This window comes from Elephas maximus, chromosome 12 (genome assembly GCF_024166365.1).
Source record: "Elephas maximus indicus isolate mEleMax1 chromosome 12, mEleMax1 primary haplotype, whole genome shotgun sequence".
NCBI lineage: Eukaryota > Metazoa > Chordata > Mammalia > Proboscidea > Elephantidae > Elephas > Elephas maximus.
The window spans coordinates 85426271-85452348 of NC_064830.1; the positions used below are offsets into that span (position 1 = coordinate 85426271).

At 38.8% G+C, this 26078-nt stretch overlaps 1 protein-coding gene across 1 annotated transcript in view; it reads left to right on the top strand.

Annotated features, from left to right (window-relative positions):
• The window catches only part of LCMT1 (leucine carboxyl methyltransferase 1), a 71860-nt gene that overhangs the window by 16543 nt on the left and 29239 nt on the right, over positions 1 to 26078 (top strand). The window contains exons 4-6 of the mRNA XM_049903468.1: positions 1694 to 1770; positions 4712 to 4773; positions 22001 to 22103. Of these exons, the coding sequence (XP_049759425.1) occupies positions 1694 to 1770; positions 4712 to 4773; positions 22001 to 22103 (242 nt within the window). The remainder of the gene's footprint in view (positions 1 to 1693; positions 1771 to 4711; positions 4774 to 22000; positions 22104 to 26078) is intronic.

Genomic DNA, 26078 nt, shown 5'->3' on the forward strand with positions numbered 1-26078 from the left:
CCTCCTACTAGAAAATGTTTGCTCATGATTGCTGACCCATCCATTGTGCTGTCCTCGGGGGGATCCGCAGCATCCTAACATTTCATCTACCCCTCTGTATCTGTTCTCCATCTTTATTACCGTTGTCTACATAAATGGTTCTCATACTTGCTCAGTTACTCAAGTCAGAAACAAGGGTATCATCCTTGACCCCTCCTTCTTCCTCTTCCCATCTATACAATAAAGCCATCACCAGGTTCTAGATATCAGTAATTTTCTTTTTTTGAATAAGTAGTTCTGCATTTCTGGATTATAAGTGTAGATGGGGAACAGATGTTACAGGAGAACCTGGGGAAGAGGCCAGGAAGATAACCCAGGTTGTAGAGCGCCTTGTTTCTTGCCAAGTCATAGAGGTTTGTAGAGCAGCTGGAAGCAACATGTAGTGTGTAGCTGAAAGGGAGCAGGAGGTGAGTCATTAGAGTCTGGGCAGGGGGTGATAGAGCTGAGAAGGAGTGAACGGATTTGAGAGTAGTCAGTAGGGCTAATTGACTGTTTAGACATTTGGGAAGAGATGGAGAGAAAAGCAGGATGACATGGTGACTGGATGGATGGAATAGCCACCAATCAGCCAGGAAAGGCGTGAAGAAGGGGTAGAGGTGTCCTTGTGGGTGTGGGGTTTTCCCACTATTTTGACCGCAGCCCACAGTGAGAAATACATGTTACATACCTACCCAGGACTCACAGTTATGTGCCTTTATCACTAAGTGGACATATATCATTAAGAAAGGCACATACGTGGTACTTAGTGAGGGTAAGTGCCACACATTTTTATTCCTTAATCCTCACAACCCTGTAGGTGTGGTTACCATTATCTTCACTTTTTAGATGAGAAAACCTCGACCTAGAGACTTTCCCAAGGCCTCATAGCAAATAAGTATTGAAACCAAAATTTGAACCCTGTTCCTCTGGCTGCAAAGTGTTTGTTCTTTACCACTCCACTATGTTTCACTGTAACAGACCCCAAAAAAGTTTTTTTTCACAAAATAAACTAACCCTCACTATATGCAACACTTTCTGATATTTGCTATTTTATTCTATTCCATCAAAAAAAGATGGTAAATACTTACTACATTGATTTTCTGACCCTTTCTCATTGGCCTCAGCCTGCCTTGTGAAAAACACTGTGTACTTCGTACATCGAAAATACCTCTTAAACTCCTCCCATCTTCATCCTAGCTGCCACTCCTCTAGTTCAGGCTTATTTCTTGCCTGGGTGACTGTAATAGCCTCCTGACTTATTTTCCAGGAGCCCCTGGGTGGACCAAATGGTTAAGCACTTGGCTACTAACTGAGAGGCTGGTGGTTCAAGTCCACTCAGAGGTTCCTCAGAAGAAAGGCCTGGCAATCTCCTTGGGAAAGATCACAGCCATTGATAACAGTATGGAGCACAGTTCCGTTCTGACACATACAGGGTCGCCCTGAGTCAGAATTGACTCCATGGCAACTGGTGGCGTTTTTGTTGCGTCCATCCTTGCTTCCCACAAATCCGTCCTCTCCGTTGGAAATGGAGGACAAGTTCCTGACCGTATCATTCCCCTAATTTTAAAATCCTTCAATACCCCGTTGACTTAGGTGCCTAGGGCTTGACACATAGAAGGTGATTGGTAAATGAATGAATAAATAATCATAAAGACTATTGTGTGTTTTTCTCCAGGATGAAAACCTTCTACCAAGTAAATATTTTGAAGTTGACTTTCCAACGATAGTCACAAGGAAGATACACAACATCAAGTAAGTGTGGTTTTGGCTGGAAGAAAAAGAGCCGGATAGAATTTAGCGCCAGCTCTTTAAATGTCAGGCTTGAGCGCTAGACACCTCATTGTAGGACATGGCTTTCCTGTGACCCCTTCCCCTCTTTCTTTCTTGCCTTAGACCCTGATTCTGGTGTATCTTGCAGCTTTGAAATGAAATCTACCTTCCCTCGTAACTCTTTTGTCTACTAGTGTAATTTCCCTGAACATTTATAAAATGACTTATCTAACAGTTTAGTAGCCTGGAATTTTTAGGCGTATTATTATGTTTACTGCTTTATCTCCAGGGCATAGAATGGTATCTAGCACGGAATAGATGTGCGGTAAATAGTTTTTGCATGAATGAGTGACTGGAAGACTGAAGTTAATCAGTTATTATAGATGAGACATAATGGGTCCATGCTGAGTTGAGTATTCAAGGACTTTGCAGACATGTAGGTTACAAGTTTGCTAATCTTTGCTTAGAGCTTTTCTTGCCTTGCATCATGTCAGGTACCTCACTTGGATTGTCTCATGTAGTCCTCACAATGGACTCATGAACTAAGTGTACATATTACCCCCGTTTTACAGATGATAAAACTGAGACTTAAAAAAATTAATTTGCCTAAGGTCATCGAAAAAGGAAGGGGTGGAGCTGAGATTTTAATCCCTAACTCCAAGCCCAAGGTCAGGGTTACTCAATAGTTTTAACCCACTCTTTATTCACCCTTTTGTATTAATCATTTAAATATAAAGCTAATTCTTAAATTTTTAAAACTTTTTTTTTATTTTCTTCTCTGTTTAAACTATTTCTTGAGTTCTTATAATAGTGGTCTTATAAAATATTTGTCCTTTTGCAACTGACTAATTTCATTCAGCATAATGTCTTCCAGATCCTTCCATGTTATGAAATATTTCACGGATTCCTCACTGTTCTTTATCGATCTGTAGTATTCCATTGTGTGAATACACCATAATTTATTTATCCATTCATCCGTTGATGGGCACCTTGGTTGCTTCCATCTTTTTGCTCTCGTAAACAGTGCTGCAATGAACATGAGTGTGCATATATCTGTTCATGTAAAGGCTCTTATTTCTCTAGGATATATTCCAAGGAGTGGGATTGCTGGATCATATGGTGGTTCTATTTCTAGCTTTTTAAGGATGTGCCAAATCGATTTCCAAAGTGGTTTTACCATTTCACATTCCTACCAGCAGTGTAGAAGTGTTCTAATCTCTCCACAGCCTCTCCAACATTTATTATTTTGTGTTTTTTGGATTAATGCCAGTCTTGTTGGAGTGAGATGGAATCTCATTGTAGCTTTGATTTGCATTTCTTTTCTTTTTCTTAATGGCTAATGATGGTGAGCATTTCCTCATATATCTGTTAGCTGCCTGAATGTCTTCTTTAGTGAAGTGTCTGTTCATATCTTTCGCCCATTTTTTAATTGGGTTATTTGTCTTTTTGCAGTTGAGTTTTTGTAGTATCATGTAGATTTTAGAGATCAGGCGCTGATCAGAAATGTCATAGCTAAAAACTTTTTCCCAGTCTGTAGGTAGTCTTTTTACTCTTTTGGTGAAGTCTTTGGTTGAGCATAGGTGTTTGATTTTTAGGAGCTCCCAGTTATCTAGTTTTTCTTCTGCATTGTTAGTAATGTTTTATATACTGTTTATGCCATGTATTAGGGCACCTAACATTGTCCCTATTTTTTCTTCCATGATCTTTATCATTTTAGATTTTATATTTAGGTCTTTGATCCATTTTCAGCTTCTTTTTGTGCATGGAGTGAGGAATGGGTCTTGTTTCATTTTTTTGGCAGATGGATATCCAGTTATGCCAGCACCATTTGTTAAAAAGACTGTCTTTTCCCCATTTAACTGTTTTGGGGCCTTTGTCAAATATGAACCACTCATATGTGGATGGATTTATGTCTAGATTCTCAATTCTGTTCCATTGGTCTATGTATCTGTTGTTGTACCAGTACCAGGCTGTTTTGACTACTGTGGCAGTATAGTAGGTTCTTAAATCAGGTGGAGTAAGGCCTCCCAGTTTTTTCTTCTTTTTCAGTAATGCTTTACTTATCCGGGGCCTCTTTGCCTTCCATATAAAGTTGGTGATTTGTTTCTCCATCTTATTAGCATTTTAAAAACTTTTAATGAACATAAAAATTTTAGCATGTGCTTTGGAAATGTCTAGCTCCCACAAACTGAAATCTTTTTTAGCTTTATTTTTTTCTAGTTTATCTGATAAAAGTAAGTTTTTCCCCTTTTCCTAATGTTCCATTTAAATATGCTCTTTAATGATATATGGCTATTCTGACACTTTGGAAACTACAAAGTATTACTAAGCTTTATAGAACTGTGAGTAAAATAAGAATAAATCGTCTCAAAGTTAAGCCCAGTGTTGAGTTCCTGGGTGAAAAGTGCATGGGTGTTTGTGGTATGGTTGGTGGGACATTGAATTTGGCTCTCTGATTTCTGATTTTTTGTGTGTACTGAGGATGTTATCACATAAATGTTCCTGAATTTTAAGTTTGTAGAAGAGTCAATTTTTTATGTTTATCCATGAGAAATAACCGTTATCTTAAACTTTTTGTTTGGTTGAGGAGAGGCAAGAAACTAGAGATGGCTTGAAAAACCCTGAGACATTTAGAAAACTTTTGCTAGCCTATTTCTAAGTCTGCATACTTCAAGTTCAGTGTGTGATTTGACATCAAAGGCTTAATGTAATGCTTAGGCGACCTAACCTGAAACCCTTGTATTTGCCGAATTTTTACTCTATGTGTCTGTAGTCAAATTTAATTAAACCTAAGTCCTTTGGAAGTACCTCTTTCTTTTAATAGTAGCAATACATATTTGCCATTTCTAGAGAGGGTGTATACATTTTTGTAGTAAATCATGTACTTGACTCATCTTTATCCTTTTTTCTCATTTTCCCATAGATCAAAGCCTCCGCTTTCAAAACCCATTGTAGAATTGCATTCAGAGGACTCACTTAAAATAGGCAAGTATCCTTAACCTAGCTACTACAGTATGAACTATATGGGTGTTTTTGCCTCCCTTCCACCTTCTTTTTAAAAATGATGTGTAGGCATGCACGTATGTGTGATGTTACACAGCGTATACTTCTGCTGATACGTATATATACTTGTATCTTGGCCACTATGAAAGAATTAAGAATTTTTTTTTTTTTTGTATGACTCTCCTTAGTTACCCATAGGTCACCAATCTTAATTCTTTTTTTCTGTTTGTTTAAGAATTTGAATTAGTTGCTGATATTTTAAAACCAGAGATATCTCATGAAATGTTGATTTCCACGTTTCATTGAAAAACAGTAGACCCTGTTTCCTACATGGCAATTATTGAGTAGTGGTTGCCTTATTTAGAGGGGTCATTCATTTTACATTTGGCTGTATACCCGCCATTCTCAGTTGTCTTATACCTGACCTACTTCATTTGTTTATGTTATGTTATTGGCCCTTTCAAGCAATTTTTCTTCCCAGTTTTTTCCCTCAACATTTAATTATGAAAAACTTTAAACATACAGAAAAGTTTAAGGAATTTTAAGGCAAACACCCATGTAACCGCCACCTAGATGTTTCCTATATTGCCTTTATTACATCTATTCAGGCCCCCGGGTGGTACAGTTAAGTGCTCAGCTGCTAACCAAAAGGTATGCATTCCAGACCTACCCAGATGCACCTTGGAAGAAAAGCTTGGCAATGTTTCTAAAAGATTACAGCCATGAAAACCCTAGGAAGCACAGTTCTACTCTGAAACATACAAGGTCGCCATGAGTCAGAATTGACTCGATGGCACCTGGTTTGTTTTTGGTCTTATCAATCTGTTCATGCCTTTATCCATCCATCAGACCAATTATTTTTTGGATATATTTCAGAGTCATTTGCAGACATTACTACATTTAATCAGCTAAACACTTAAGGGTGTGTATCTTTCACTAGAATTCAGTATTTGTCTACAGTTTGCTTTTTTTGTAAAATTTATACACAATAAAGTGAACAAATCTTAAGTGTTGGTGAGTTTTGCAAAATGCATACATCTCTGTAAAACAAACCTTTTTCAAGATGTCTAAAGAGTATCCACCTCAACAGAAACCATTCCCAAAGCCAACTCTTCAGACAGGGATTGGACTGGACTATAGGGTAGAAAATGATACTGGTGAGGAGTGAGCTTCTTGGTTCAAGCGGACACATGAGACTATGTGGGCAGCTCTTGACTGGAAGGGAGATGAGAAGACAGAGGGGGACAGAAACTGGCTTAATGGACACGGAAATAGAGTGTGTAGAGAAGTGTGCTGTCTCATTAGGGGGAGAGCAGCTAGGAGTATGTAGCAAAAGGCGTATATAAATTTTTGTATGAGAAACTGACCTGATTTGTAAATTTTCACTTAAAGCAGAATAAAAAAAAAAAAAAAAAAGAGTATCCACCCATACTTTGATTAAAATAAAATCAAGAGATTTATTGACAGTAAAGAGACAGCTCAAGTCGGGAGGAGACTGAATTTCATGTAGTGAAATCCAGGACTTCAAAATGGCTATATTACAGTGACATTTTATAAGGAGGGGACAAAGAACATGAAGTACAGTACTTGGTTAGTATTTATAAACTTAGATTATCAAAAAACATTACTTGATTGGTAGTAGATTATTGTAAGGCGGGACTTCTTGTGGCAGGAACTCATAAGGCAGGACTTTGTGTTGCAGGAGCTCATAAGGTGATTGTCTTAAAAGAACATATGTGTGTTTCTTAGATTGTTTACAGTGTGGTAATCATAAGGGTATGTGACTGGGAGTGGGCTGCAGGGTAGTTAATGTCATCATTACTGGACATTCCCCCCATAGAAACAGCCTGCATGACAGGCCTGTATGGAAGATGGCTATTGCTAGGGTGAAAATGGAACTACCATCAAAGGAGTCATACCCAAACCTCAAGCAGGCCATTTCAGATTTTATCTGGTACCTCAATTTTTTTTTAATTCCCTTACATATTCACTCTTTTTGATCAAGGATTTTGAGAGAAATTCTTTGATCAGTTCACTGACTGCTACTCTGAAGGAATAGCATTTCTGCCTCTCCTGAGGTGTTTACCCATGTGCAACAGGAGGTGTTAGCAATGGCACAAGCTTTTCTTTGCTGTGCTAGAAGGATTTCAAGAGCCTCTATTATTCAGTATACTTTGGCAAGGGAGTTTAAAGATGTCTGTTGGATTGCTATTCCATTAGTAATATCGTCAGCTACTTGTTCCATAGTGTTAGATAAATTCTGGATTGCATGTTCTAAGTCAGCGACTCCATACCAAGGAAGAAATACTCTTAAGAAGGAGTAACCTAGGCCAGAGTTTTCCTTTAAAATGTTTATACTTAGTTGGCCCTGGTCTCTAGACTGGTTCTCCTTTTTTCTAATAACTTTAAATTATCAGTCCTGTGGAGGCTTTCATTGTAAGAGTAAATATTCAGGGGAACTCCTAAATAGCCTAAAGTATTTTGGCCATCTCTGCTCCACCCATCTAAACAAGGTAAAGCCCAAGAGTTTGCCATTGATGCTTTCCCCTAATTATTCTGATCTTCCACGTAGAAATATATATCCAGCTGGTGCACAAAGAATTCCTGCTCCGAACTGATTATTAGGAAGAGAGATAGTTTGATTTGCTTTCTGAAGCCAGTTTTCAGTGAGGGAATTATTGCAAATAGACAGTCCCCCTAAATCTGATTGTGTTTTAAGATAGGAGTAAAATGAGGCCTTCAGCTTGTTTGCATTGTAGAGGTTAAAAGTGAGGTACTAAAGGATGAGTATGGGAGCCAGGAGAATGTTAGAGTTTGACATGAATGGCTTGCCTGGCAATAGCACTGGTATTAACAATAGCAATTAGGTATGAGACTATAAAATTGGTAATGCTAGCAAATCAGACTTTTCATGTACAGTTTGTGGGGAAGGCTGACAGATCCAGCATTCAGTTAAATTGACTATTAGCCACCACTTGAATAAACTTAACAAAGATATTTTCTTGCTAGAGTGTACCATTAGTTATTAACTTAGTAGAAGAAAACTTAAGAAAAGTTTCATGATGAAGAAAAACTGCCCAAAAGAAGCAAACGAGCAAAAAGCATAAAAATAATAGTGATGAGGCAACAAGTTTCTTCAGTTGTTAGCATAGGATGAAATGAAAATAAAAGGTGTTCCTAAATAATAAATATGAAAATGGCTAAAATACTTATAACAAATTTATATAATAGGGTTTTTAGATTTGCATAGGATGTAGAAAAAGTCTATGGTCTTTTACCAGTTAATGAAATATAGCTTGTAAAGCAAAGCAATTTTAAGGGCAATAAGTATAAAGCTAGAGCAACTATTTAAATTTTACTTCATTACTAAAACCATCGAGTAAGAAGACCTGCTTTGTGGAAGAGTAAAAGAACAAAAAAGTACATAGTAAGTAGGAAACACATTTCTTTCAACTGCCTGAATTTTCACATGATCTTGGTGTGAGCTGTCTTCTCCTGGTCATCTGCTTCTGACCACCTGGGTGGCTGAATTTCACTTTGAATCCTTAGTTGTTTGGGCCATCCAGGTGGGAGTTGTGGTCTTCTTTAATTGGGAGAGATGGATTTAAATTTTAACCACCTGTAATTTAGCAGCATAAGGATTGGTGAGAAGGACTAGGTAAGGTCCCTTCTCTCAGGGTTCAAAGAAACTCTAATTGGTATCTTTTCCAGTAAACAATCTCTAGGTTGAATATTAGACATTTCTGGGTGGATATTTAGACATTTCTTGCTTTTGATTATCAAAAGCTTCTTTAATTTTTGTAAAATATTATTTAGAATACTGAATTGAAGATTTGCAGTATTTAAACAGATCAGATTGAATCAAATTTGAATCAGGGCAAGTTGCTCAATAGGGGAGGGCTGTAGGCCGTCCAGTAATGAGCTCATGAGCAGTCAGTTTTTGAAGTTCAAATGGAATAGTCCTCAAATTCAGAAGGATCAGAGGCAATACCTCAGTCCAAGGTAACTGTAAAGATTTAGAAAGTTTTACTAGTTGAGTTTCTATTATACTATTAGTTATTTCAAGTAAACCAGAAGATTGGGGATGATAAGAACAATCAAGTCTCTGAAAAATAGGGAAAATTTTGTATATTTCCTTAATTACTTGTCCAGTGAAATGAGTGCCTTGGTCACTACAGAAGATCCTTGGGGCTCCCAAGTGGGGATGATATTCTCGAGAATTTCTTAAGCCATAAAAGCAGCAGTAGCTTGACAACTGGGGAAAGCTTCTACCTAGTGAGAAAATCTGTAAATCATTACCAATATAAATTTATAGCCATTTGAGGATGAGAGCTGAAAGAAATCAATCTGCCATTCAAGCATAGGCTGTGAAGGCAGAGAAAATGTCCCAGGTAGAGCCTTATAAGCTTTACCAGAATTAAATTGAGAGGAAATTGCACATTGGAAAGCCACTTGTTTAGCAGCTTCATAGAAGTGCCCCCACCAATATATTTTTTAAAAAATTTTACCATCTTATTTCTTCCCAAATGGGTATTCATGCAATGCCTCCAGTACAAGGGCTTGTAAGGATTTGGGGAGAACTAAGTTTTCCTTGGACCCAATCCATATCCCAGAGATGGAGCATTGGGAACAACTATGTTTTTTCCATTTCTCCACTTTATCATGTGGGGCTGATTTTGATGTTCAAATAAATCCTTTAAGGCAACTCCTCCAGGCCTGGAAGGATTTTCTATAAGCATGTTAAAAGGTGGTTCATCATTCAAAACAGTACCCCAGCACGAGGGACTATACATAACTGTTAAAAATTTGTGAGGAGAATTAACAGGGTTGAAACAAGGGAGAGTATGATCTTCAAAACTGTGAGAAAGAACATGGTCCACAACAGCGGAAAAATCTCCCCACGAATGGGCTTCTAAAGCCCTGATTAGTTCATCTGCTGTTATTCATATATTATTATGCCAGCAATTTCGAACCATAGGATCATGTAAGCATTCTGGAAAGTGGGTTTTTGGTTTTTTTTTTTTTTTTTTTTAATACTTTTTATTGTGCTTTAAGTGAAAGTTTACAAATCAAGTCAGTCTTTCACACAAAAACCCATATACACCTTGCTGCACACTCCCAATGACTCTCTCTGTAATGAGACAGCCCGCTCTCTCCCTCCACTCTCTCTTTTCGTGTCCATTTTGCCAGCTTCTAACCCCCTCCACCCTCTCATCTCCCCTTCGCAGGAGATGCCAACATAGTCTTAAGTGATCCAAGAAGCTCACTCCTCACCAGCATCCCTCTCCAACCCATTGTCCAGGCCAATCCATATCTGAAGAGTTGGCTTCTGGAATGGTTCCTGTCCTGGGCCAACAGAAGGTCTGGGGGCCATGACCACTGGGGTCCTTCTAGTCTCAGTCAGACCATTATGTCTGGTCTTATGAGAATTTGGAGTCTGCATCCCACTGCTAAAAGTGGGCTTTTTATTAGACCTGATCTACAAATCTAGTAGTTGGATCTTGATAATAGTTGGTCTGTTTTCATTCTCTAATTTCATCTGTGGGTGTTAACTGTTGATGTTTAGAAAGTGATTCTGAAATTTCTTTCTGGTAAATTTTGGTAGGCAACATTTTACGGGTGCCATATTTACAGGCATCCTAACTGTTCTCCGTGGTTAAGAGCTTGGTTGCTAACCAAAAGGTTGGCCGTTTGAATTCACCAGCTGCTCCTTGAAAACCCTGTCGGGCAGCTCTACTCTGTCCTATGAATTCGCTATGCGTTGGAATCAACTTGATGGCAATGGATTTGGTTTTGATTTTTAACTGTCGTATTATTATTATTTACTCTCTCCTTTTCATCATGATCATGAGTGGAATTATCACAGTCATGAATGAGGGTGACATCTTAAAAGGGTAATTGGGAGGCAGCCCGTTTAGCTGCTCTGTCAGCCAGGTTGTTTCCTTTAATTTTTTTCTGTTTGTAGAACCTCTTTGGGTTGATGGGCCTGAATTTTAATTACAGTGATCTCAGAGCGTAGAAAAAGGGCTTCCAGGAAGTCTGCTACTAAAGGGCTATTTTTAATTTGGGTCCCAGAAGAACCTTTGTTTCCATAACACCAAAATCATGAGTAGCTTTTAAAAGCATACCTCGAATCTGTGTAAATACTTACCAACCGTCCAGAAACCAGTTTGCAAGCTCTTAAAAGTGCAGTCAGTTCAGGTTACTGAGCTGGAGTGACATCAGGAAGGGTGCCACTTTTTTTTTTTTTTTTTTTTTGAGAGACGTATTTTATTTTTTTCTCATACAAAAAATTTATATACACCTTGCTGTATACTCCTCGTTGCTCTCCCCTTAATGAGACAGCACACTCCTCTCCACCTTTTATTTTCGTGTCCATTCAGCCAGCTTCTGTCCCCCTCTGCCTTCTCATCTCCCCTCCAGACAGGAGATGCCCACATAGTCTCATGTGTTTACTTAATCCAAGAAGCTCAATCCTCACCAGTATCATTATCTTGTGGTCCAGTCCAATCCCTGTCTGAAGAGTTGGCTTTGGGAATGGTTCCTGACTTGGGCTAACAGAAGATCTGGGGACCATGACCTCCGGGGTCCTTCCAGTCTCAGTCAGACCATTAAGTTTGGTCTTTTTATGAGAATCTGAGGTCTGCATCCCACTGTTCTCCTGCTCCTTCAGGGATTCTCTGTTGTGTTCCCTGTCAGGGCAGTCATCAGTTGTAGCCGGGCACCATCTAGTTCTTCTGGTCTCAGGATGATGTAGTCTCTGGTTTATGTGGCCCTTTCTGTCTCAGACTCATAATTACCTTGTGTCTTCGGTGTTCTTCATTGTCCTTTGCTCCAGGTGGGTTGAGACCAATTGATGGATCTCAGATGGCCGCTTGCTAGCATTTAAGACCCCAGACACCACTCTCCAAAGTGGGATGCAGAATGTTTTCTTAATAGATTTTATTATGCCAGTTGAACTAGATGTCCCCTGAATCCATGGTCCCCAAACCCCTGCCCCTGCTACACTGGCCTTTGAAATGTTTAGTTTATTCAGGAAGCTTCTTTGCTTTTGGTTTAGTCCAGTTGTGCTGACTTCGCCTGTATTGTGTGTTGTCTTTCCCTTCACCTAAAATAGTTCTTGTCTACTATCTAATTAATGAATACCCCTCTCCCTCCCTTCCTCATTCCCCACTCTCGTAACCATAAAATAATATTTTTTTTTTCTGTTTAAACTATTTCTTGAGTTCTTATAATAGTGGTCTCACACAATATTTGTCCTTTTGCACCTGATTAATTTCACTCAGCATTATGCCTTCTAGATTCTTCCATGTTATGAAGTGTTTCACGGATTCATCATTGTTCTTTATTGATGTGTAGTATTCCATTGTGTGAATATACCATAATTTATTTATCCATTCCTTCATTGATAGGCACCTTGGTTGCTTTCATCTTTTTGCTATTGTAAACAGTGCTGTAGTGAACATAGGTGTGCATATATCTGTTCATGTAAAGGCTCTTATTTCTCTACGATATATTCAAGGAGTGGGTTTGCTGGATCATATAGTAGTTCTGTTTCTAGCTTTTTAAGGAAGTGCTCAATCAATTTCCAAAGTGGTTGTACCATTTTACATTCCCACCAGGAGTGTATAAGTGTTCCACTCTCTCCACAACCTCTCCAACATTTATTATTTTGTGTTTTTTGGATTAATGCCAGTCTTGTTGGAGTGAGATGGAATCTCATTGTAGTTTTGATTTGCATTTCTGTAATGGCTAATGATGGTGAGCATTTCCTCATGTATCTGGTAGTTAACCTGAATGTCATCTTTAGCGAAGTGTCTGTTTGTATCCTTTGTCTGTTTTTTAGTTGGGTTATTTGTCTTGTTGTTGAGATTTTGCAGCATCATGTAGGTTTTAGAGATCAGATACTGATCAGAAATGTAATAGCTAAAAACTTTTTCCCCGTCTGTAGGTAATCTTTTTACTCTTTTGGCGAAGTCTTTGCTTGAGCATAGGTGTTTGATTTTTAGGAGTTCCCAGTTATCTAGTTTCTCTTTTGGTGTTTGTGCATTGTTAGTAATGTTTTATATACTGTTTATGCCATGTATTAGGGCACCTAACATTGTCCCTATTTTTTCTTCCATGATCTTTATCATTTCAGATTTTATATTCAGGTCTTTGATCCATTTTGAGTTAATTTTTGTGTATGGTATGAGGTATGGGTCTTGTTTCATTTTTTTGCAGGTGGGTATCCAGTTATCCCTGCGCCATTTGTTAAAGAGACTGTCTTTTCCCCGTTTCACTGACTTTGGGCCTTTGTCAAATAGCAGCTGCACATATGTGGATGGATTTATGTCTGGATTCAGGGTGCCACTTTTGAGGTCCCTGGTGGAAGTGGCCATGGCATATCCTCTCTGGTAATGAGAACTGGTAGGTTTAGCCTTTAAATATGACCCATCAACAAATAGGATTAAATCAGGATTTGATAACAGGATTTTTTGTAAATCTTATCTAGGAGACAAAAGTTGCTTAGTAATATTTAAGCAATCATGGGGTAGGTGGTCATTCAACAAATGAACAACCAATATCCAGTCTAGGTTCATCCCTTCCACTTGGTTACTGATGTCTGGTGTATTTTAACCACAGTTCAGCGTTCTTAACCAAAGGCGATTGTGCCCACCAAGCAGTTTTAATTGTCACATCTTGTGTTTACCTGTGCATTTGCTTATATTAGCATCTAGTTAGTAGAGGTAAGGCATGTAGCTAAACATCCTACAATGCACAGGACAGACCCCCACAACAAGGAATGCATATAGTGCCAGGATTGAGAAACAGTCCACACTTTTTCCCCCTCATAGCACTGACATTTTGAAGAGTCCAGGATGGTTGCCTGTAGAATGTCCCTCATTCTAGATTTGCCTGATTATTTCTTTTTGGTGCCCTTTCTTTTGGTTCTCTATCCCTTACATTTCTTGTGATGTGGAAGTTAGGTCCGGAAGCTTAAATAGATCCTGTCTTAGTCATCTAGTGCTGCTATAACAGAAATACTGTAAGTGGGTGGCTTTAAGAAACAAATTTATTTTCTCACAGTCTGGTAGGCTAGAAGTCCAAATTCAGGGCGTCAGTTCCAGGGGAAGGCTTTTTCTGTCAGCTGTGGAGGAAGGTCCTTGTGATCAATCTTCCCTTGGACTGGGAGCTCCTCCATGCAGTAACCCCAGGTCCAAAGGGTGCACTCTGCTCTCAGTGCTGTTTTCTTGCTGTTATGATGTCCCCAACTCTCTGCTTGCTTCCCTTTCCTTTTATCTCTTGTAAGATAAAAGGTGGTGCAGGCTACACCCCAGAGAAACTCTCTTTACATTGGATCAGGGATGTGACCTGAGCAAGAGTGTTACATCCCACCCTAATCCTCTTTAACCACAGGCAGAGATTATGATTTATAACACACAGGAAAAATCACAAAATGGAGGACAATCACACAATACTGGGAATCATGGCCTAGCCACGTTGACACATGTTTTGGGGGGACACAGTTCAATCCATGACAGATCCCCACAGGCATTCGAGTTTGTGAACCCTGTCTTAAACAATGAGATGTGGTCTCTTTCATGTTTTGTTCAGTTCTTAAAACAATATATGTAGTTCAGGCACTTGAATACACTGTTTTCCTCAATCTGACATTTTTTTCCCCTCTCCTATTCACACCTCAAGAATTACTAGCTTTGAGGTTCCTTCCTTGGGAGCCAGAGCTTATGGAGTGAAGGACATCTATGAATGAATTTAAGTTTACTGATTATCTTTTAGAACCCCGATTCAGGGCTTAGCATGTAGGAAATGCTAAGTCAGCATTTGTTGATTTGATTAGATGCCATGTACTCATTTATTAAAAACAACTGCCAAAGCGAAGTGCTATAGTGGGGATCTCTGATAAGTACACGAACCCAGATTACACTCTTTGATATTTCTTAGAACAGAAGACAACTCATTTTAACACTTAGTCTTCTACCTTAATGTTTCTAACAATACTTTTCTTATTTCTAATAATTGCAAATTATAGTAAACCTTTTCTAGAATCTTCCATTGTTTTCAGTCTGTGTCTGGCAGTGGTTTATTAGTAATTCAGGGGAGAAAACATGCCTTATTGGATGGTTGACACAGATAACACCATAAACATCAGGCCTCTGGATAGATCTCCTTTTACATGCAATCAAAATGCTTTAGTCATCCCTCAGGTGACTGGATTCCCAGTAAAGTTTCCACAGAAAATCTCCCTCCTACCCCTTTATTCCTCATACAAATTACAAGTAGAATCTCTTCAAGCTTTGCTATTATTGGTCTATTTGCTTTCTCCATACTTTTTCTATTACTATTTTCTATATATTTGGTTAATATTTGTGTCAGAATAATTACCTGTAGTGAAAGATTTAGTACTTTGCATTATCTTTGATCAAACAATGTAGAGATACATAAAGTAGAAGGTAAAGACCCTCCATAATCCCACCGCTAGCTATAAACAACACTCTGAGTGTTTTCTAAGCAGATGAACAGTATACCTACAGATAGGTAAATATATCCAAATATAAATATATTCCTAGCATAAAAGTTTCAGTACATTTTTGTTGAATGAACATATATATATATTAGATAAATATTTATGAATGAATGAATCTGTACTTCCATATATAAATAGATTTATATGTAATTTTAATAAAATACATACACATAAATGTATTCCAGTGCATGGCATATAAAGGATTCGATAAATTCTTGTTGAATGAGTGTGTATATATACATTGAATAGATATTTGTTGAATGAATGAATCTATGCTACCATATATAAATATAGATTTATGTGTAATTTTAGTAAACAGTGAATAATTTATACATATGGTTTTGCAGCTTGCTCTTTTCATGCCCTGGTAAATCATGGCCATCTGGAAACTCTGTGGGGCAGTTCTACTCTGTCCTGTAGGGTCACTATGAGTCAGAATCAACTTGATGGCAACGGGTTTGGTTTTTGATTTTGCACCCTCACTAACACTGGGTATTACCATTTTTTTAATTCCTAAATCCAGTATGCTGAAATGATGTCCTCCTATTCAAAAATCCTGTATAACTTTGAATGCTACTGAGATGGATGATCTTTTCTTAGTGTTATTGCTCTTTGGGAGTTTGTTGTAAATGTTCTTTTCAATTCTTTTGCCAATTTTTTGTTTTGGTTGAATTACTTCTTTTCTTTTCTATTTGTAAGAACTCTTTATAATATGTTCTTTCATAAAGGTTCTTTGTCAGACTTTTTATTGCAGATCTTTCTTTTACTCTTTTATTTTACCTTTAACTTTGTGTTTGTGTCTTATGAAAGCAAACTTCCCAGTCCTGTCCTTTGTAGCTTTTGATCTTGGTGTCATACAAGAAAGGAGAATTTAAATAAAGATAATTAAAATACAAATGTGAATGAAAATTTGAGAAGAGTAATAGGTGATAATAAAGCTGACAGAAATTTCATTTAAAAATTACCCTGTATCATCACACCTATGAGGCTGCGATCGTAAGAGGCACCATCATTTATTTATTTATCAGTAAGGAAGCAAAAGTGCCAACAATTAAACCGACACATCGTTGATTGTTAGATGTATCCTGGTTTCAGCAATGGTAAAATGCGAAAAAATATGCATCTAAGAATTGGAGATTTGTTTTTTTAAGCTAAAATATGCATTGGGTAAAAAATTGAAAGTATATAAAGGGGCACACATGAAAATAAGGCAGGATGAGTTTTTAAAAAGTAGATCAGGTTCTGTTATCCCCTGCATTAAACCTCCTACAGGATGCCACCCACATGGTGAATCAGGCGTCTCTCTGCCTCCTGATTTTATTTTTGACCACAGTAACTATGATCTAGCCACATGCCTTTGTGCTGCCCCCTGAATGTGCCAAGCTTGCTCTCACCTTCAAGCCTTTCTACCCACTCTTGTCATGGCCTGCAACTCTCTTCTACTAACTCTAGCTCTTTGCTTGACCATTTCCTTCTCATCATTCAGGCCTCAGCTGAGCTGTCCCCTCCTCAGAGAGGTCCTCCCTGACCACCCAGGGTAAAGACCTACCTCTCACTATGGAGAGAAGTGTAAGCTTCATGGGTACAGGGATCTTTTCTGCCTTGTCCACCACTGTATTCTCAGCTCAACATCCTTGGGGAATTAAGTGGATATAAAGAAAAACAACAAATAAAAGCCTTTCAGACTGGCAGCAGGCCTTTCAGCTGAACCCTAAGAAGGAGAAGCTATTCAGGGAGGAGATTGCCTCAGAACAAGGCAGGCTTAAGAAGAGAAGGAGCACTGTGCATTCGAGGAACTCAAAGGGCCAGTGTGGCTGGAGCTTGGGGTAGAAGGAGGTGAATGGTTTAAGATGAAGTTGAAAAAGGCAGCCTCGGCTGCATTAGGCAGGGTCTCGTGTTGGACTCTGCTCTAAGGAAAGTGGGAAACATGTTATATATCCCGTACATGTAACACTCTTTACTTCTTTGTAACATTCACCACACCTGTCCTTGTTCATTGTTCATTTTCCTTGCTGGATTATAAACCCCATAAGGACAGGGACCATGTCTTGTTCAGCAGTTTATTCCCAAAACATGGCTTAGTGCCCCACACATAATGAGAGCTCAGTATTAGATGGGTGGACAAATGGACAGATGAACAGATGAATCTTCTGTGTGGTCCAGGAAGCCCTGGTGGTACAGTGGTTAAGAGTGCAACTGCTAACCAAAAGGTCGGCAGTTCAAATCCACTAGTTGCTCCTTGGAAGCCCTATGGGGCAGTTCTGTGTCCTATAAGGTCGCTATATGTCAGAATTGACTCGACAGCAACAGGGTTTATGTGGTCCTGAAATCCACTGGAGACTACCGCCATTTTATAACCTCTTTTTTTTTTAACTGAAATCTCCAAGGAAAAACCTATGGGCCAAAGGTACACTTTGTAATAATAATAATAATAAGTCCATTATTGATGACATATAATGAATGGGTAATGGGATCCACTACTGGTCGGCAGCACAAAAGAACACATCTCTCTTGAAATACTTCCTGGAGATGCTGTGGGCCAAAGGAACTTTGTAATACTTAGTAAGTCCATCATTGAAGACATACAATGAATGGGCAAAGGATTCACTACAGGTCAGCAGTGTTTAAGAACACAACTCTCTTGAAATACTTCCTGGAGGCGATGGAAGAGATCATTAGTTGTATGATACCCCAGCACTGTGGATTCAGTGTATGTGTGTCTTTGTGTATTTAACTACTGTATTACAACGTGTAAATCTCCAGCTCTCTGTGCGTATTCTAGTTAAGGTGATATAGCATATGAGCTTAATGAAGCAGATAATTAAAGCATGTGTTCACTTTTGCTCTGTTATAAACCACTGCGAAGCATGTAGCTTAAAACAGCTATCATCTGTGCAGCTCACAATTCTGCAGGTTGGCAGTTTGGGTTGGGGTCATCTTGATGGAACTTCTCAGCAGGGCTCACTCAGGCATCTGCCTGGATTTAATAGTTTGTGGTCTGGTCTTCACAGAAGGCTCCCACTACATTCCAGGCATTGAGCTAGACTGGGGGTCCCAACCTTTCTTAGTTCACAGTGCACTATGTGTCTCAGTAATTTTTTCACAGTGCCCTTAATCCAGAACAAAACAAAAAAACCTCAACAGTTCTGTTTATTAAGTAGTTGGGTTCAAGCATCTTAGTAAGTGTTTATGTTCTAAAAACTTGTTAGTTGCTGTCAAGTCAGCTGTGACTCATGGCAACCCATATACAACAGGATGAAATGTGGCCCAGTCCTGCACCGTCTTCACATCTTCACAATTGTTGGTATGTTTAAGTCCATCGTTGTGGCTACTATATACTCTGAGTGCCTTCCAGCTTGGGGGGCTCATTTTCCAGCACTGTATTAGACAATATTCTGTTGTGATCCACAGGATTTTCATTGACTAATTTTAGCAAGTAGATCACCAGTCTGTCTTAGTCTGGAAACCTGGTGAAACCTGTCCGCCATGGATGATACTGCTGGTATTAAATACTGGTGACATAGCTTCCAGCATCATAGCAACATGCAAGCCACCACAGTACAACAAAGTGACAGAGGGGTATATGGCTAAAACCTTATTAACATGTGAAAAAGTAATGCAAATAAATTGAAAGAACAAATAATAATTTTGTTTCATTTTTACCCATTGCCATTCCAACTCATAGCTACCCCATAGGACAGAGTAGAACTGTTCCATAGAGGTTCCAAGGCTGTAATCTTTATGGAAACAGAATGCCACATCTTTCTTCCACGGAGCATCTGGTGGGTTTGAACTGCCAATCTTTTGGTTAGCAGCCGAGCGCTTAACCGCTGCACCACCAGGGCACCTCATTTCATTCTTAAGTAACCACACTTACTTACTAATGGAATATGTGCTTCTGTTGAGCATTGCATAACTGCACCTTGGAATCAAATTAGGCACCACCACCCTAATTTCCTGTTCGTCATTAATGTTTGCACAGGTAAAAAAAAAAAAAAATTTAATCGCAATATCTGAAACCCAGCTTCACAAAGGTATGTCATTAAAAGGAATGCAGAGTGATCTAATGTTGAAATTGTGAACTACCTTGAGCTAGTAGTATATGTCTGACTGATACGGAGTATCTCTGCACTAACCTCAAAAATGTAGAATACCCCACTCTGCCCTATGGTTTGCTGCATACAGGGTGCCTCAGTACACAATATGGGGACTGTGCAGCTCAGCACTTTAATACGGCCATTGTGGTTAAATGAGTTCGATTGTGTGGACTTTTGCCTTGGTTCTTTGGAAAAACAGCTCTGGAGCCTTTTCCCCTAAGCCCTGAGGAGTTTACCTTTGCCCTAGTTTTCTTCCTCAGTAGGTGTTGTTACTTTTGTCCAGGTTGATTGACATTTCCTGGGTAAGCTGTAGACAACTTGAGATTTGATATGTTTTGCCTGGCTCTGGGCTGCAACCTACCCTGTGGTTGGTTTATTTTACGCACTTTGCAGGGATTGGTCAATATACTTATGCAAATGAACTGACTATAGCCTACTAAGCAAATGAAGTATCTGTGGCCTACCGAGAGGGGATTGGTCAGTTCCTGGCCCTGGTGGAAGGGCCATTCCTTGAAACTGACCAGGAGTTTGCTTATATATGCGGCAACCCCACAGAGGTGGACAGACAGAAGCAGAAAGAAGAAAGAAGACAGAAGTAGAGAGAGGAGGCAAGGAACCCCCTAAAAGAGCTGTAACACAGGTCATGGGCTCTAACACTGAGGTCGGTGACAGGCCCGGAAAGGGCCCTGTGGCAGAGCTGGCGGCAACAGTACCGGCAGTTCTTGATCATATGCTACCTCCTGAAATGATTAAATGTGCTAACTTTAGATTCTAATCTCTGAGTAAGATACATCTCCCCTGAGAAACAAATGCTTCAAAATTCTGTTTTTTTGGTCAGGAATGGCAAAACGTGTTCCATATGTTATTAATATGTTTGTTACTTGGAAGAAGGCACGTGGGCTTCTAGGAACCATAATTTGTTTTCACAATAGAGCAGACAAGTGCCTTTTTGCATTGTAGCATTCTGGGGCAGATTTTGGGTTTCCCTGCTTATCCTTTAGAAAAACCTAGTGACGTAGTGATTAAGAGCTATGGCTGCTAACCAAAAGGTCAGCAGTTCAGATCCACCAGGCACCCCCTTGGAAACTCTATGGGGCAGTTCTACTCTGTCCTGTAGGGTCGCTATGAGTCGGAATCGACTCGACGGCAGTGAGTTTTGGTTTTGGTTTTGCTTACCCTTTAGTGCTTTCCTGACATCTAGTAGGCTCCTAGAAGGTATTTCTTTTAGCTCATGGTGTGTTACCAAATGTATTTGAATCAGCCAACTGTGGTTATCAAGATAATGAGGGAGAACCTACTAAAATGTTGTACCTTAGACTTTTCAATATTTTTTGATATGAGTTCTCAAAGCCAAAAGAACTTGCATTATTAGCAGTATTATAGCTTGGCTGTTGGACATTTCAGTTCCTTCCATGGATTGTACCCTGGAGGAAATTGAGTAAATAATGCTTCTGGAAAACCATCAAGCAATTTTCTTTTTATAATCTGTTTGTTTAAACTTGAGTTGAAAAAATTTTCAAGCATACACAGACATATCATAACTAGTTCAATGAACTTCCATGTTCCCATCACCTAGCTTTAACTATTGCCAGTACTTGGCCAGTCTCATTCCTTCTATGCCAATGGTTCTAAAGGTGTAGTCCCCAGAACAGGGGCATCATCATCTGGATATTTGTTAGAAATGCAAATTCTCCAAGATGTACTGAATCAGTAACTCTGGTGGTGGGGCCCAGCCATCTGTGTTTTAACAGGCCCTCCCAGTGAGTCTGATACCTGTCAAAGCTTGAGAACCACTGACCAAATACCACTCCATGCCACATCTGCTGAAATATTTTAAAGCACATTTTATCATTTTATTTGTAAATACGTTAGTACTTAAGCTTTTTTCTTTAAAAAAATAATATATCCCACTTTGGCATACTATTTAGAGAGCAGTCTGCCAATCTGTACCGATATTTACATGGACTTACTCTTTTACTCTTTGATCTCATAATTCTACTCATAGTAATCTAAAGAAATAACTGCCTAGGTACTTCATGGTGTATATACAAGGATGCTCATTGCAGTAGCTAATATAGAGAAAACTTGGAAATACCATATGTCCAGTAGTGGGGGATTAGCTAAATAGGTTCTGTTTTATCCACACAGTGGAATACTGTGAAATCATTTCAGAGAATGATATCCCCGATGCTGTTGGTAAGTAGGAAAAGTAGTTGTCAAAGCAAGTATTGGGTGATCCTATGTTCTTTTCTCGAGAGAGAGAGAGAGAGAGAGAGTGTGTGTGTGTCTGTGTGTGTGTGAGAGAGAAAGATAGGAAGGGATGGAAAGGAAGAGAGGGAATGAACGCGTATGCAGTATATATAAGTTTAAGCACATAAGAAAAAGGCTGGAATGTTATACACCAAAATGCTAATAGTTAACTTTGGAAGGTACGCTATTTTGGTTAATTTTCACCCTCATCTGATTTTTTTTTTTTTAACAACTGGCGTATATTTTTGTAATGGGGAAAAGAATAAAGTTACTTTAATTTTGAAAAGGCTATACCCATTGAAGTTATAATATCTCCTTCTTCTTGCATCTGCAGATGGACACATGTTGGATTCAAAGAGATATGCCATTATTGGAGCAGATCTGCGAGATTTACCTGAATTGGAAGAGAAACTAAAAAAATGCCAAATGAATACACAGTGAGTTTTATTTTTTTTAACCTCTTATGCATTTGTAATTTCATGCTATTATGAGATAAGGCCAGTTGGGGCTAGAAGTGCAGCATGAACCCTGTATCCCATCTTTTACCCTGCAATTTTTATCATCTCATTGCTACTTAGAAGAGTTTTCTGAATTTTTTTAGGAGCAGTGTTTCTCAAGTCTGGTTTCACATCAGAATCACTTATGTTGCTCTTTTTAAAATACTGAGGCCTAACTTCATAAACAAAGTTCGAACGAAAATAATTATAGCATAAAAACATGTAATTGCAGTATCTAAAGAAAGGATTGGAAACCCTGGTGGTGTAGTGGTTAAGTGCTACGGCTGCTAGCCAAAGGGTCAGCAGTTTGAATCCACTAGGCGCTCCTTGGAAACTCTATGGGGCAGTTCTACTCTGTCCTATAGGGTTGCTATGAGTTGGAATCGACTCAACGGCACTGAGTTTTTGGTTTGGAAAGAAAGGATTAGTATCAGGACTATATAAAGAACACCTACTGTTTTTTGTTGTTTTTGTTTTAAAAAGCCTCATGGAAAAATTGGCAAAGGATTGATGACCAGGCTGCTCAGAAAACAAATCTGAATATCATAGAAAAAGAGTATTGAACCTTATAGTAATCTGGTGAAATTCTATTCATTTTTACCAAATGGGCAAAAATGTAAAAGTCTGATGATATCAAGTGTTAGCAAGGATATGGGGAAAAGAGAATGGTCCAATACCAGTGGTGGCAGTGAACTTAATACAACCATTATGAGGAACAATCTGAAGGTACCTAGTAAAATTGTAAAAGAGTGTGCCATATGATAGAGCAGTTACACTTTTGGGTGTGTCCCCCAGAAGGTCTTGAAAGTGTGCACAAGGAGGATGTTCATTGCAGCCACTGTTTTTTTTTTTTTTTGGTAGCAGAAAATTGGAAACAACCTAATGCCCTTCAGTAGGAAAATGGATGAATAAAATATAAAATGACTGACCTAGATAACATGGAGAGAGCTAAAAAAACAAATGTTGAGTAAAAAAAAAATTAAGTTGCAGAATAATATGCATTGTATGATAACAAAATGTGTAAATTCAAACACCCTGAAATACCATATTTTCATGATTACATATGTACATCACAAAAGTATTTTTAAAATGGACCAGGAGGCTTCACACCAAGTTCTTAGGAGTGGGTTCCTAAGGGAAGTGAGGTGGCATAGTTGTAGCGTGATACTGCTGATCAAAATCAGATAGCAGTTAAGGAGTTAGTGGGAGGTGAAGATGTGTAGGTGAAGATGACACTTCCAAGAATATTTGTGGTGAGTGACACAAGGTAGATGTTTGAGAGGAAATTAGGGAGAATATTAACTTTAAATTAAAAAAATGAAGGTAAAGAATTAATGACAAAAATTAAAGAAATTAGCAAGTAGGGAAATCATTGTTAGAACAGGGTCCTAGAGGAGAGAGAAGGGAGGAGGTAGACCATAGATTGAGGTTAACTAGCCTTAGAGGGAAGGGAAAGACCCCAATTCTTCTAAGAGGGGAGGAAGGAGAGAAAGGACAGATGCAAAAACAGATGAACTTTGGGAAGTGGAGCGAAGAAAAGTGTAGGGAGTTAAGACTTGATCATTCTAATTAATCTTTCATTTAGGTGGGGATTGCTGTTTTCTCTACATCTTGAAGTTCTTTACCTGCTAAGCCTGGAACCATCAGCCAGGTTGTCATTGTTAAGATTTACTCACCCACCTGCTCAAATGTTGTTAGCTGCTGTTGAGTTGGCCCCCAGCTCATGGTAACTCCATGCACAATGGGATCATTGTGATCCACAGGGTTTTCGTTGGCTAATTACTCAGAAATAGATTGCCAGGTCTTTCTTCCTAGTCCGAAAACTGCTGAAACCTGTTCAGCATCATAGCAACACCCAAGCCTCCACTGGCAGATGGTGGTGGCTGCACATAAGGTGCTCTGGCTAGGAAATGAACCCAGATCTCCTGCATAGAAGGTGAGAATTCTACCACTAAACTACCACTAAAGTACCACTAAACTCAAAAAACCAAACTCAGTGCCGTCGAGTCGATTCTGACTCGTAGCGACCCTTTAGGACAGAGTAGAACTGCCCCACAGAATTTCCAAGGAGCGCCTGGCAGATTCGAACTGCTGACCTTTTGGTTAGCAGCCGTAGCACTTAACCACTATGCCACCAGGGTTTCCTAAACTACCACTCAAAAACTACCACTACCCCCGCCTAAATGTTAGGAATGGCTGCTTAACCCAGCACTGTCACTCTGTATTTTCTGAGTCTTTGCCTAGCTGAGTGTTAGACAGGAAGGTCAGTAAATCATAAAGAGTAGTTATAACTCTCTTTTTCTTTGGGGATCTCCTGATGTGGGTCACAGATTGCAGTGTGTGGTATGTCCTTCTTAAGTCTTGATGTTCAAGGACACCACTGGTTTTCTTGGGGCATGTATTATTCAGGGGATATTAGTGAGTGGAAGGCAGTAGTAGATTGGTTAAAGCTGTTACTCACTCGGAAGCATGGCACTCTTTGAGTTTGAGGGGAGCACAAAACTTAGTAATGTTGTGGATTTGAATCTGCCCTGGAGGTGCAGTGGTTAAGCAGTTGGCCGCTAATAGAAAGGGAGCAGTTCTAACCTACCAGCTGCTCCATGGGAGAAACACTGGCAGTCTGTTTCTGTGGAGATTACAGCCTAGGAAATCCTATGGAGCAGTTCTACACTGTTCTACAAAGGGTCCCTATTTTTTTTTTTATCAGTCGGAATTGACTCAAAAGCAAGGGGTTTGGTTTTCTACTGATTACTAGTTATTTAATAGAAATAAGCTTTTTAAAACCTCTTTGAGCTTTGGTCTCTGCATTTATGAACTATGAATAAGAACTATATAACTCACAAGATAGTTTTGAAGGTTAAATGAAATAGAGCCTGTAAAAACAGTTGAACAGAAACTAGTACACAGTAGGCACTCGATAAAAGTAAGTCACATCAGAGTCTAGCTGCAGTTGCAGTAATCAGCTGTTTTGATAAATGAGACCAAAGATCAGGGAAATCATCAATTATAAATTGATAGGGAAGTTTGCCTGGCTTTTGAAAATCTACAGAATGGATGAAAAGTAATTGATGTACTAGAATTATGTGTTTGATTCTTCCATGTGGTTTCCTTTGTGTTCTATATTTTCCTTTGTGGGCTATTTTTCCGTTGCTTTTCTTTCACTTACATTTTTGAGTACTATTAATTCTATTTTTGATATTGCTAATGGCTGTTTTTAAAATATATTTGTAAATTTTTTAACATTTTATTTTGAAATCATTCAGATTTACCAAAAAAGTTGCAAAAATAATACAAAGCCTTCTCATACAGCCTTCTTCAACTATTAATCTTATATAATAATGGTTACCTTTTACATTAAACATTTTTTTGAGACTGTTTCTCTAATTATCAACTTATTAATTCGATGATGCTTTAGAGCCTTTTCCTCACCATTTCTGTTGATAAAATCTAGGATTTTAGGTTTAGGTTATTGCTAATTTTTTTTTTTTTTTCATTTTCTTTGTAATGTTTTTCTTTCTGATTTTCAACCCTATTTGTTACTTATATTAGACTGAATTCTCTTTCTTCTGCATTCAGCGCATTGTTTGTTTGTACCGTGATTTCCTGGGGGCCATGCTGAGTTTCAGATGTCTGCGGAACAATGAGGAGCCCTGGTGGCACAGTGGTTAAAGCAGTCAACTGCTAACTGAAACATTAGCGCTTCGAAATGACCAGCAGCTCCGAGGGAGAAAGATGTGGCAGTCTGCTTCTGTAGAGATATATAGCCTTGGAAACTCCATAAGATCACTATGAGTCAGAATTGACTCCACGGCAGTTGTGGGGGGAGGGAGGGACCAGTGCTCCAGACAGCATTTGAATATATTTTTTAAATAACTCTTAAATTATGCAACATTTCATTGTTTAACAAAAAAAAAG